Here is a 14,313-nt window from a genome sequence, read left to right on the forward strand (position 1 = left end):
TTTCTTTGCCTGTGTTATTCTTTTGATAACAGGCCTGTTGGTTTTTCTCGTTTTTTCTTTGTGGCTACCTATTTTCGTGTTTTACCATAATAAATCTGAGTTGTAAGCAGTGCTCGTGCTTGTGCGTGCCGTCGTTGAGTTGTCATTTCGCTTCGCGCTACCTTTCTCACCAGTTTTGCAGTCAAGCGAATCTCGCGTCTCTGGACATCTTCTGACCCTCCATACTTGAGCCGCGCATGCATGTCGATACCGTGACAGCTTGGCGGCGGCGGCGGCACCAACAGCAGCGGCGCGAATACACCACGGCAGGGCATCGTATAATTGAATAAATATATGACTACACTTTCACTGAGTTGGAGGCTTTATTTTTTAGACTCAAGTTCCAAGATATTGCTCGTTTGCGCAGACCTACTCTTCTGAACCCTAAGGATACTTCACTTTGTTTTTGATTTTTTTAATCACTAACGCGCTTCCACAAACTATAGAATACACCTATTCTTGTTTCAGTTTTGTATTAAGAGGCACCCACGGCGAAACGCAACCTCGGCCCGAAATTTCGGTGCGCCGGAGCCAGGGGTTTACAGAACACATGATTTGCGCAAAACACGACAGACACCCTGCGTATACCAGATACCGTATCTGCTGCGGCCTCTCGCTCCGTTAGGCGAGCGGCATAAGCGTTTCCACCACCTGTAGCACCTCAGATGATAGGGGCCAGTGGTGCCCGCACACGTTATGATATTGTTCTACTCCGCGTGCACTAATGTAGAATTAAAACGGCACGCTGTGACTTTCAGTCATCTAAATCTTAGATTAGGATGCCTAAACGAGCAGTCGTGCCGGGAACAAGAGGCTACATATCTATGAAGCTTGCAGGTGAAAAAGAACTCGCCTCAGTGAATGAATGGGAATGAGGTAATGCATACGTGCATTTCATATATACACGCTTCACATAACGTCTTGGCACCGACAAACCGACTGCACACTCATTGAAAAAGACACGATAAATGTGAGATGATGGCTTACACAGCCAGCGTATCGACGCTTATAAGTGTCATTATTATCAAGCTGACAATATTCTGCATTAATTTGGGCAACCGTGAAGCGCTAGTGACCTAAGTAAACTGGTTATTGAAGCTAAATTTTTTTTTATTTTATTTTATTTATTTATTTACAAATACTGCAGCCCAGAATGGCTATTGCAGGAGTGGGTGAATACAAATGCGAGAAAGAAAATCACTATACAGAAGAAGCATACGTGAGTAACATGACTAAGGGGAGCATTCAATGGCATCCCCAAATTCTCTATGTGGTAAAGAACGGATGGAACCAGGCAGGTCATTCCAGAGTTCAATTGTCCGAGGAAAAAAACTATATTTAAAAGTGTTGGTGCGAGCAAAAAAGACGGATAAGTTTAAGTCATTGCTGTTTCTCGTGATTAGGGGCTTTGCACGGGCCAGATATGTGTTAGGGGAAGCATAATGTGGAGAGTAAAATAGAGAGTATAGAAGTTTCAGAGAATTATTTTGACGACGGTGGGAAAGAGGGGTTAAACCAAGCATATTCAGATGAGATGACGGTGAAAACATTCTATCATAACGGCGGTATATATGAAACGAACCGCCTTTTTCTGAACAGATTCAATTTTGTGGATGTCCGAAATTTTGTAAGGGTTCCATATGGTAGACGCATATTCAAGAATAGGTCTTACAAGTGTTTTGTATGTAATGAGTTTAGTTTCTTTGGGGGCAGCACGTAGAGTTCGGGTTAGATAACCAAGTTTTTTTAGTCCTTTGTTGCAAGTTGTTAGAATATGTTCTGACCAGGATAATCTTGGAGTGAAAAGGAGGCCTAAATACTTATATTCATATGCGCGCTGCAGAAAAGTATATTTATAGGAGTAGTTGAAATATGAGCAATTAGCATGCTTGTGAAAGGACATGGCGACTGTTTTCTTGAAGTTATTGTTCATTTGCCAGAGTTCGCACCATTCACAAAAACTTATAAAAGATTGATTCAGAATGTTCTGATCGTTAGGTGAAGAAATGATATTGTAGAGAACGCAGTCGTCAGCGTAAAGCCGAATTTTTACTGAAACAGAGCTTGGAATGTCGTTAATGTAAAGCAAAAAAAGCAATGGCCCTAAAATAGAACCTTGGGGCACACCGGAAAATACTGATGCGTCAGGAGAGTTGAATTAATTAAAAGAAACATACTGTGAACGATCATAAAGAAAACTACCGATCCAGTCAACGAGAAGAGGGTTATTAAGGATAGAGCTTAGTTTATGTAATAGTTTAGGATGTGGTACAGTATCAAATGCTTTGGAGAAATCAATGAAGAGTGCATCTAATTGATGACCTAAATCAAGAGCAGAAGCGATGTCATGTGTAAATTCAGTTAATTGAGTCACTGTGCTAAAACCACTACGAAATCCATGCTGAGCGCTGCATAAAATATTATTAGACTCGAGAAAAGTGATAATGTGTTTATAAATTATGTGTTCAAGGAGTTTGCATGCATGAGAAGTTAACGAAATGGGTCTATAATTTAGTAGAGATTGTTTCTGCCCAGATTTGAACAATGGAATGACTCTACCCCGTTTCCATGAACAAGGAACTGTACAAGTGGATACAGATTTCTCAAAAATCAATGTGAGGTATTGACACGTCCAGAACGCATAACGATGAAGGAACACATTGTGGACATTGTCTGGACTGCAGCCTTTTTTGGTGTCAAGATTTAAAATAAGGTTCAGGACTCCTTGCTTACATATTGTAACATTGTTAATTGCACGGGACATGTTAGTTGTCGTGGAGTAGGGAGGAATTACGCCATTGTCCTGTGTGAATACAGACTGAAAATATTCATTGAATTCTTTAGCAATAGGTCCAGGATCACTTACTGCGGAATCATCTAATAGAAATGTCTGGGTGGTGTTCTTTATTGGCGAAATTGAGCTCCAAAATTTTCGTGGGTTATTTTTAACTAAGTTAGGTAGAGTGAACTGATAATAAAAGTTCTTAGCTGCGTCCGTTTTTTGACGGAGTTCTTCCTTCATAAAGCGGAACTGGACATTTGTTTCGGCATTCATGTGGCGCTTCCGACGTGCTCTGGCTACTCGACGCTTCAAATGCAGTATTTCCCTTGTCATCCAAGGAAGGTCTAGATTTTTCTTTTTTTGTTTTCAATGGCACATAGAGCTCTAGCTATGCAAGTATGGACAATGTTTTCAAAATGGGATACTATAGCATTGATATCACTGGTAGTGCATAACTGGGAGAATCTGTCGAATGAAATGCTTAATGTATCAAGTATGGACGTATCATCTGCATGATTATAATCGTAAAAACTGGTATATTCATAGTGGCGCCTTGAAACTGAAAGATTAATAGTAGTAATAACAGCTTTGTGATCGGAAATACCGTCCGTAATCTCACACTCAAAGCCACTCGTAAGGAGCGGTGCACTTAGGAAAATCAAATCTAGTATGGAGGACTCTCTAGTAGGGTTAGATACAATTTGTTTCAATCCAAGGGATAGTGTAAATTCAAGCAACTCTCTATAAAGAGGGACGTTATCACCAGTTATCGATAATGAAGCCCACGAAACGTTAGGTACATTGAAGTCCCCCATGCAGATTAAATTTGAGGAGCCAAAACCGTGCTCTCGGATGAACGCGTTAAAGATCATTATTTCGTTTGAGGTATGTCTGGGAGGTCGATAAAACACACCAATGATTACATTTGTTTTACCAATGTGCACCTTACACCAGACCGTCTCGATTTAAAGTGGGGATTGTAGTACAGAAAACTGTAGATCAGAGCGCAAAAACAAGGCAACGCCTCCGCCTCTGCCCGCATTCCTGTCTACTCTTATGACGTTATATCCTGGGGGAGTTACCTCGCAGTCAAGGATGTCGCTATGCAACCAGGTCTCAGTAACACCGATAACATGCGGGGAATGTGATGCCACCAAAGAGGAAAAGCTTGAATATTTGTTAGATAGGCTTCTTGCATTAAGATTTAATATACAAAGTTTATCGTACTTGTCATTGTTAAGTCAAGGATTCTTCCCCTGGGAGAGCGGTAAATGATGGTGAGTGGTGCGGTCAGGAACTTTTACAAGAGAGTTGGAAACATCCCAATTGTAGAGCTGATTATCAAGAAACGCATGGTCGTACCTGAGGTGTACCACTGAACCATTGTTACGGAATTCTGCTGTAGCGTCCCATAGTTTTTTACGGATGGATCGTACGTTTGAAGAAAAATCTTCAGATAATCGCCACTGAGACCCTTTCAGCTTATAGCCGTTCTTTAGAGCACTAATCTTTTCGCGAAAATCTAGGAGCTTCATAATGGTAGGGCGAGGTCTCCCACCTCTAGGTCTACCAAGCCTATGCAATCGCTCAATTTGAGGAAAATCAAGCTTTAGTACGTCAGTAAAAAAGTTCTTAACTTGCGATTGCAGCGATTCATTAGTGTCATGCTCAGATTCTGTCAGACCATAAAGAATAAGGTTGTTGCGACGCGAGCGATTTTCCAAATCATTGTTTTGGGACGAAAGTGTGTTAATAGTGGATGACATTTTCTGAATTTGGCTCTGTAGGTTATCGTAGTGGGCTGTGCTAACCGTGGGCGCCTGCTGCTCAAGATCAACTATGCGTTTTTCAATTGCCTCAAATCGAGCGTCGATAGATTTTCGCATGTCGGCTATATCTTTTGTTATCTTATTTTGCCCTGCAAGAAGCTGAGCGAACATTTCGGTTATCATAGAGCCAGACTCATCTGTTTGAGTGGCGGAGCGTTTTGTAGGGCCCGGGTTTGTTTCAATATCGCCACTCAGTAGGAGGCTGCTCATACAGTAAACAAGATCAGCACATACAGAAATATATGCAGAAAGACGTTCGTGTGGGCAAGGCATCAGCAATAAGAAGCGGTTGTCAGATCGAATACAATAAGCGTCCTTAAGGTAACATACCTGCATGAAGAAGAGACAACGTTTGAACATCTGGCCTGTATTGCTGCTGCCTTGCCCACTGAAGCGATGAAGCTGCGGTGTGGCTTTTATACTGAACGGAGCCGGCGTCGTGACTCGCATTAGTACACCATCCAGGCTGACGTCACCGATGGCAGAGGTCAGTATCTTGTCGAATCTAGCGGTGAACAGACCATGACTATCTTCCAGGGCGGAGATAGGGCAGTCATCGCGCGCATGCGGGAACATCAGGGCGTGATGACATGCGAGCGGTGATGCATCCAAGAAGGCCTTCGTAGTACACTCCAGGAAAGCTGCCAAGACGGTGAAAAGCTGCATGAAGAAGAGACAACGTTTGAACATCTGGCCTGTATTGCTGCTGCGTTGCCCACTCTAGAATCTTCTGTGCAGTATAAGAGCGATGGAAGCAGTGCCTTCCTCTTCGACAGAGAGAGAGATAAACATTTATTTCAACCATCGAGAACGTTGCTCTGGGGCTCGAGTGGGTGATGTCCTCATTCCAGGTGTCCACTGGCCATGGCTGCTCGACAAACTTGCTGGACGAGCGCTCCTAGGCCCGCCAGGGTTCAGCTGTACCTCCCACCGCTCAAATGACGTGCTAGGCGTCTCGAAGTGTTGAGGTTTGCCCCCGCACCCCCACGATATGTCGAAGAGTGTAGGGCGTGTGTTTCCGCACCCGGCGTATATGCTGCGATATGTTAGTGGCTACATTTTGCTGTATCGGTGCAGGTTTGGAAATGTGTTTGTATAAGTCTGAGAGCTACTGCCTCTTCAGTGCTCAGCTTTTTGTCAGGAGGAGGATAAATCCGGCGACTGAGCCGCCGGATCTCGAGGTGTTCGGCGTAATTGGATGGTAGGGGCACGAAGGTAAAGAGCGGCGCTTCTTGGGTCGATTGGTTCTGACCCGATCGGTTGGTTAGCGCTTTAGCTAAAGCATTCGCCCTTTCATTCCCCTTCAGTCTCGCGTAGCCCGGCGTACACGTGATTCGATGGGATTCTTCCAGCCTCGGGCCTAGGACCTGAGCCGCCAGCAGCGGTGTTCGCCCGTCATCTTAGAGAAAGCAATGACGCCATGTCAAGGGAACTTTCAGGGCTGCAAGTGCGCATTTCGCGAGCGAGCGCAAGCGGAATCGACGATCGCGGGCTCATTCTGGCGCGCTCAATGGAGGAAAGCGGGGAAGGAGCGCGCCGTCTTCCGTCGCGCGCACGGAACCGGGAAGAGGGGAAGTAGGGGCTCGTGCTTACTTCGGCAGCAATTTGGCGGCCGCGAGCAGTCGCGCGCACTTTATCTTGAAAGCGATCTGCTTTAGGGGCACAGTCTAGGTGGGCCGACGGCTCATGGCTTTGCGTCTGCTGTGTTCTCGCCTTTAAACAACTCTAAATGATAGCCAGCACGAAGGTCAATTCCCTCGCTGTTGCTGCCGCGCTCCCTCACGCCAGCGTTTCGAGAGCCAGTGTCCGCGGTGATCGAAAGGGATGTGTTCATGTCTGCCTGTGCGCGATGATACCATGCTTGTTAATTTAGTTGGTAAGCGGATGCTTACAAGATTATACGGCCGATAAAGCGTTTGTCCTTACATTGTGTAGCTGTCTGCTAATTTCCTATCGCAATCGATGCTTCGCCTTTCGGGCGAAATTGTGACTTTCATAGCCCATGCGTAACCTACGTGTTCTCGCATCTCTTTTAAAACTAACTTTCAAACAATTTCCAGATAACGCATTTCTGAATCAAACAAGTTTCCTTATGTATCGCTTACACAATTGCTGCCTTTCTTCCTGATGAAAAAACGCTTACAGTATTCCGCGAGCTAGTTTGTTTTTGCTCTTTCCTAAGATCCGTATCTCCTCAAAGCGTGGCTCACATCCACATGAAGTCAGTCACAAATGATATATTGGGCTTTGTGGGGTTAAGTGTGTGCTGTCCTTATTCTTGACGTTAAGTGCACGTTTTCTCGCCAGATCGTTGACGCAGCGCCCCGTCGGGCCAACGTAGTTTCTACCGGACGTTCATAAAATTTCGTAGATCACCTCATAAAGTGGCATGCTTCGTGAACGGCTGTGACGCTGCGGGGTTTCAAACCATCAAATGTTCTGCAATAAAAAAAACTCATAATTTTCTCAGCGTTTGAAATGACACGAAGTTTGGATTTTCAGCAACTACAATAAAGTAAACCAGGATGTAGCTCACTGGAAACCTAAGGATTAGAATAAGAATCTAAGGAAGTCACAATATATATAGACTTTATGTCATGCTAAACTGTATTAGATACCATCTCATTGCCTAAGCTAAGAAACATGAAACCACCCTTTGTGTTGTTGTTTTTTGTCGCGCAGGTATTCCGACCTGACAAGCCGATTGCATGGTTAGGCGGGGCTCCACCCGTTGGAGAGCCCAAGTGTGGATTCAAAAACGATAAGTGCACCTCGAAGCAAGGTGAGTTTTCAGCTACACACATATAGACAAGCTCTCCCAGTCCTGTCGCCGTGAGAGTCCCCTTGGGAGGTGACATGCTGTGCACTTTCGATGATAGCATTGCTCCAAAATTTATTATGGGGAACCGAGCGCAGTGTGTCAAAAAATCGAGACATATATTTGTATGTTTAATGCAACGGCAGTACGCTATTCAGTGGGTTTCGGTCTTTTTTTTTTCGCGGATGGCATAGCGTTGCAAAGATAAAAAAAATTATCTTTCGGTAGTGTAGAGAGGTATGTCCTCGCCAGTACAACTGGCACAGGTGAGCTCACAGGCCGAAAAAAAACGAGTAAGGTTCCGCAGTGAAGCCCGCTGTCGCGGGCTTCACCAGGCTTGTTTGTACGGGTTTAAGAGGAAGCTTTAGCTCGGGCCCAACTCCGACGCGGCCTATTCAAATACATGTAAAACGCAAAAAAAATCGTTTTTGTGAGATAATCCCTGGACCGATTTTAATGAAATTTGTTGCATTTGAGAGAGAAAGTTAAATTCTATGACTGTTGGAAGTGGAATTTTGATTTAGGACGTGAATCTTGTAAAAACGATATTAAAATCTTTACAAATAGTTTTCAAATTCATAGTTCTGCATCAAGAGAAGATATCGCGGTTCTGTAAACGGCATCCATTAGGCCATTGAAAGGAGAAAAATCCGATATGACATTTTACATCTTACGTGAATTTGTTACGTTGGTTACAAGGGTTCTGCAAAAGTGGTATTTACATATTACTATATTTCTTTATATTCATGTGTAACATATCAAATGTGTCCGCTTTAAATGTGCTAGTAGATGCAATTTGAGAGCCATTTATTTCTACGTTTACTTTTTGTATTTTGCATCTGAGCCCTGTATTTATTGCTGTATTTTGTGTCACAACTTCTATTTAACATTTTTCAATTTTGCTAATCCTGTTCTTTTTGCATATATTATGTATTCGCCCCTCCTGCTTGGGCCTACTGTAGGCCTGCAGTATGTTCTAAATAAATAAAATAAAATAAAATAAAATTCATAGAATAGCATTATTATTTTTCGTTGTTCAGTTACGGAGTTGTAAACTTGATAGTTTTGTTTTTTAAAAATTTTCGATTCTTGCCAATTTTTAATAAATAATTGACAACCTAACTCAAGAATTCAAACCAGCAGTCACTAGATATTAAGTTTTTCTTTTAAATGCAACAGACCTCGTCAAATTTGGTGCAGTGGTTGCCGAGAAAAACGAATTCCCCTTTTACATGTATCTAGTGTTAGATATGGCGCTGTTTCCTGCGATTACGTCGAGTTCCCCAGACCACATCGGATTGCAGCACAGCTAATTGAGGAATGCAGAAGCAGGAAAGCGCATTCCAGAGGATCGGCCGAGCAACCAAGTTTAAGGCAACAAGTTCACGTGCCAACAAGTTCGTGCGCCGCCGGGATTAGCAGGTGGGCATCCGACAATGGAGCATGAGCAGCCCTCCCCTTCTCCTCGTTAGAAGTGCATTGCCAGTCTGCGAGGCAAGACCACAGAGAGCCGCCAGGTGCGACACCGCGACACGGGCGCCTACCATTGGCTGAAAGTGGCGTCATCGGAGTGGACTCTCCCATTGGTCAAACATGACGTGACTTGCAGTGCTCGAAGGGTTTATAAGAAGCCTTCCAGAGAGACCTGAGCATTCTGGGACATTCCCTGCTTCCCTGATTCACCTCTCTCGAACTTCTTGCCGCGGGCCGCAGCGTCCGAGTTGCTGCCGGCCCGTAATGTCTGTACGAGTGTTACTTGTCGCTCACCTCCCTGTATATAATGTAGAATAAATCCCTCCCAAGTTTTGTTTTTCATCCCGGAGTCCGTCCCTCAACCCCTACATCTGGTTGGCAGCGGTAGGATCGCCTCCGAATGCATCAGCTGGTGGCAGCGCTACGGATGAACCTTCGTCGAGAGAGATCCTAAGGAACCGGGAAGAGCGAAGAAGAGAGAGCCTTCGTCGAAAGAGGTCCGAAGAAACTGGGAGTAGCGAAGAAGGAGCGAGCCTTCGACCCAGGGAGTCCGGAGGAACCGGAAACAGCGGACGAACGAACCGGATGGCAGGGTGCTGCAACCGTAAGTGAGCGCGTGGTTTTTTTTCCTTATGATTCGCCAGACTCAAAGGTTGTGGGTTCAATTTTGATAGTTCTGGGAATCGGGAGTTTGTTGCATTGTGTGTTTGCACAAATTAATTAAGGAAAACAGTTTTAACCACCTGTCGGGGCAGCTGCCATGGATCTTAGAAGGTTGACGAGGTTAGACTTGTTGTTGGTGTGCGACGATTTGGGAGTTGAGGCGGACGAACGGATGGAAACGCCAGCTATCATAAAGGCGATTAATGATAGTGGCAATGATGACAAAAGCATTGCGCTTGCTTGGGAGGTGATACAGGAGCCACGGGAGCGTGTGCGTCGTGTACGTTTGCGAGAGCGTCGTGAGCTTAGGAGTGAGCGTCAGCGTGAAGAACGCGAGAATGAACGGAAGCAGGAGCTTCAAGAACTTACTCTTAGGTGTCAGCGTCACGAACGTGAGAAGGCACGCGAACGTGAGAATCAACGTAAGCTTGAGCGAGAGGAAAAGTATGAGAGAGAGAAGGCAGCACTGATCAAAGAGATACAGTATTGTGATCAGTTATTGGCACAGAGACAACGGCTGTCTGAGAATTCTGTTGGAAGTACAGAGCGAAAGAATGAGCAAGTGTCTAGCGGATTTTCGCCAGAAGCCGACGAAAAGAGTAGTGCCTGTGAGATTGACTGCCGATTAATAAGTGAAGGGAAAAGGCTAGCTGCTAACGATGCCTTAGTGGCAACAGAGGCCGTTAAAGGCCGCAGTGAGAGCGACGAGGTGCTGTGCCAACAGATGACTGTAGAGACAGCTAGGCCAGCTGCGAACAAATTGGCACAGTTACCGCGTGTGTGCGTCGCTGGTGATGTTAGCGAAGTTGCTAGCGAAGAAAAGGGTACTTCTGACCAGACAGAAGCGAGCACCCATGTAGAGCCAGATGTGCGTGCAGAAGTGAAGTGCGAGCTGGACGATGCAGTTGAGAATACTCTCGGGGTGGCGAGCTCCGTAGCTCACGAGAGAACAACTGCATTGTTCAGGGATCGGTGCGGCTCTCCGCCAGTCTAGATAGCCTAGATAGGGATGATTCAGTTAATCATTCGGACTGTGCGCGTGAGACAGCGATCGATACCGACGGGCTGTGTGCCGATGCACAGCGTGAGCTGGGCAATGTAGTAGAGGGCAGTTCGCAAGAGTGCGAGTTGTCTAACTCGAGTAAAGCCTGCTGCATTGTTCCAGAGTCGGTTGGGCTGTCCGCCAGTCGAGGCAAAGTGAGGGTAGATTTAAATGTAAATCACTCAGACTGTGCGGGTAAGAGACCGATCCGGGCCGACGAAATGTGTACCGGCCAGCACGAGGCACGAGGCGACATAAAAACGAGTGCAAAGAGAAAGCGCCGTACAAAGAAGCGCGGTAAAGACCGAAAGTCGGTAATTAATGTAGCGCCGCCAAGGATGGCCAGAAACCCAGAAGGGCAGGGCGCGAGGAGAAAGGTGCGGTCGTCTAGGACGATGTTGACGCATCCAAAATGGTCGAGCCACCGGTCAAAGGGGGACCGCGAAGAATGTTCTGCGCGGACGCGGACAAAGGGCACGGGGCAGTTAAGCTCCTCGTCGTTCCGTAGTTCTTTTTATAGCTCAGCGTGCAGTTCGAAGAAACGCAAGGTGGCAGGACGAGACCAGGTGGGGAGTAGCGACGCGGTCAATCGAGTTTGTGTTGAAAGCGGGGCGCGAGGACGCAAATTGGCAGGAGACCGTAACGTCTTGGGGGAGCTGATAGTTAGTCAGCCCTTTTGTTGTCTCTCTGCAGCCAGAGTAGCTTTCAAGCCGCGACCACCGCGAGGACGGCTCAGAGTATGAGTCAGACATAAGTGTATGGAAAGGAAGGCGAAGAGCCCTTCCGTAGAAATGAAGTGTTTTGTTTTATTTTTGAGCATCGGAAAGTTTTCGCGATTTCAGACTAGGATTTCTTTCAAGGTGTAAGGTTTGAGCTTTGTTTGTGTTTTCGTTTGAGAAGCTCCGTGATTTGAAAGATGAGGTTTATGTAAACATGTAGTCTCGCGAGGTGCTCATTAATAAGTAGATAGGCTTTTTTTGTGTGTGTGAGTAACCTGAGGGTCAAGGTTACTGTAGAGAGGCCTATCGTAACGCGCGTGTGTGTTATTTAACCTTCTTTCTTTTTAAGTTTTGAATTTTCGAAGGTTAAGCGCGTAGATTTTCAGTGAGTGCATGAGTTGCACGGAGAAGCGTTCTTAGTTCCAATAGCGCGTGTCCTGTGTGGACGGAAGGAAGCAGACTTTATGACTGGGTTGCTAGTGTGTGTGGAGGGCAGCCGTATTCTGACTTCTATTATGAGTATGCGTGGATCGAATTATTAAAAGACGCATTATTTTAAGAGTTCTGCGGAGTGTGTAAGTCCCGCAAGTTTAATTGTTCGTTTATGTCACGTGTCCTGTAGGACTTTCAGGGAAGAAACGTGAGTAAGCGTGAATGCAAAGTTTGCCTACAACGCAAGTACGCGTTTTGTTTAGTGACCACAAGGCTAGTGCGCTTGTGATTACGTACTTGTGAGGTTGACCAGATTGTTCAGTGGCACCAATACGTGCGATAGGTACGCCACTGCGACAGATTGGAAACATGCTGTTCGTGTAGTTAGGCCACTTAAGTTATGTTCGGCTATTTTCATTTGTTGTTTGCATCGTCAACGACCCTTTTGTTTTGCAACAACAATAATAGTCTGGTCTTGTGGGCAATCGAGGAGAAATGGATAGCTGTTTGGAAGGGTGGTTGGAACTGTTTTGTCAAAATTGGGGAACTAAAAGATCAGGGTTGATTTTGACTCAGTAATAGCCTGGCGAGTCAGGGGTGAAGAGCCTGCGCTTACGCGTGGTGCAGCGCTGTGTTGTTTGGTTTGTTTGACGTATGTTCTCCAGGGCCCAGGATCCCGAGGGTTGTCAAACGAGGCTCGACCCCAGTACCCTGCAGCTTCTTTCAGCGTTCCTCATGGCCAGCGAATTGAGTTCACCGGCCATTCAGAACTACCGGGGCGAGGACGAGCTGTTAGATATGGCGCTGTTTCCTGCGATTACTTCGAGTTCCCCAGACCACATCGGATTGCAGCACAGCTAATTGAGGAATGCAGAAGCAGGAAAGCGCATTCCAGAGGAGCGGCCGAGCAAACAAGTTTAAGGCAACAAGTTCACGTGCCAACAAGTTCGTGCGCCGCCGGGATTAGCAGGTGGGCATCCGACAATGGAGCATGAGCAGCCCTCCCCTTCTCCTCGTTAGAAGTGCATTGCCAGTCTGCGAGGCAAGACCACAGAGAGCCGCCAGGTGCGACACCGCGACACGGGCGCCTACCATTGGCTGAAAGTGGCGTCATCGGAGTGGACTCTCCCATTGGTCAAACATGACGTGACTTGCAGTGCTCGAAGGGTTTATAAGAAGCCTTCCAGAGAGACCTGAGCATTCTGGGACATTCCCTGCTTCCCTGATTCACCTCTCTCGAACTTCTTGCCGCGGGCCGCAGCGTCCGAGTTGCTGCCGGCCCGTAATGTCTGTACGAGTGTTACTTGTCGCTCACCTCCCTGTATATAATGTAGAATAAATCCCTCCCAAGTTTTGTTTTTCATCCCGGAGTCCGTACCTTGAACCCCTACACTAGATAGGAGCACCCGAGCTGAAGCTTCAATTGTTGTGCTAAGGCGACATCTGCGGTTCTCACGTACCGTGTGTATATGCGCGTAGCTCTACAACTGCGATAGAGGTGGTCATTGTGTGGTGAATTTTATAGCCAAGGCTGCACGGTATGTTAGCTCCGTTGATACTGTATGGTTTATCGGAGCAACAAAGAAAAGGCTTGCGGTTGTGTGTCGATGAATCATAGGCGACGTTGCAAACTTGTACGCAGCAGCAATAGATTGTAATGCCTCAATAAGCTACAGGTTACCGTGATGTAAGGACGTCATGCTAATGTCGGTAGATAATCATCGAATGATAGGACCTGGTTGTCTTAATTCGATCTCATTACAGACGCTGTCATGAAACACGAGATTTTGAAGATATTTTTTTTTCTTCTCGCAGTTACAACATAAGTTCTGAAGCGTCTCTATACTATGCGGTCCCTTCAATATCTATTAATGCTATATTACGAAACAAGTTAGGCACATGCAACTTCTATTTTCTTGCAGCTACCTGCTCATCTAAAGTTCAATTCTGCTTTTGATTTCTTCCTGCCAGTAACATATTAAGGTTATATGCAGCGTGTTTTCTCTACATCTTCCGTTTATGCATGCGCATGTTATTGATTTTCGTACAACAGGTATTTTAGTTTTTCCAATGTGATAGATATCTTGTGTCATCTAAAATGTTATCAACAAGATATTGCTCGCAAACATCTTGCGTTACATTTCTTTTTGTAGCGCACTTAGCTAACGAGTGGGGTTGAACCATTTTATTGCACGAGTAAAATGTCGAAAACACAAAGAGCCTGGTAGAAAACAGCAAAGTTGTCTTGAGGAAGTTTTCTCTTACGAGGGCTTTTTTTAAGCTCTGAAGAAAACTGCCTGCGATATCAGAAAATAAAAAGTAACGCTGTTAATCGTTTCCACGCCTACAATGCCGCACTGTCAAATATGTTCTTAAAAAAATACGCCAGCATGTTGGTTGAAAAAAAAAATAAAGAGAGCAGATAATGCTACGGCCCATATTTTTGTAACAGTTCGCATCATTTTTTTAATCCTTTTCACCATTAATCATTGGCTCAGACGCAACTTCGACTCTTA

General features: G+C 45.5%; 1 protein-coding gene across 1 annotated transcript in view; it reads left to right on the forward strand.

Moving 5' to 3' along the window:
* The window catches only part of LOC135912824 (guanylate cyclase 32E-like), a 265,613-nt gene that overhangs the window by 191,590 nt on the left and 59,710 nt on the right, over positions 1-14,313 (forward strand). The window contains exon 11 of the mRNA XM_065445365.1: positions 7,333-7,432. Within this exon, the coding sequence (XP_065301437.1) occupies positions 7,333-7,432 (100 nt within the window). The remainder of the gene's footprint in view (positions 1-7,332; positions 7,433-14,313) is intronic.

Source organism: Dermacentor albipictus, chromosome 8 (assembly GCF_038994185.2).
Source record: "Dermacentor albipictus isolate Rhodes 1998 colony chromosome 8, USDA_Dalb.pri_finalv2, whole genome shotgun sequence".
NCBI classification, from domain to species: domain Eukaryota; kingdom Metazoa; phylum Arthropoda; class Arachnida; order Ixodida; family Ixodidae; genus Dermacentor; species Dermacentor albipictus.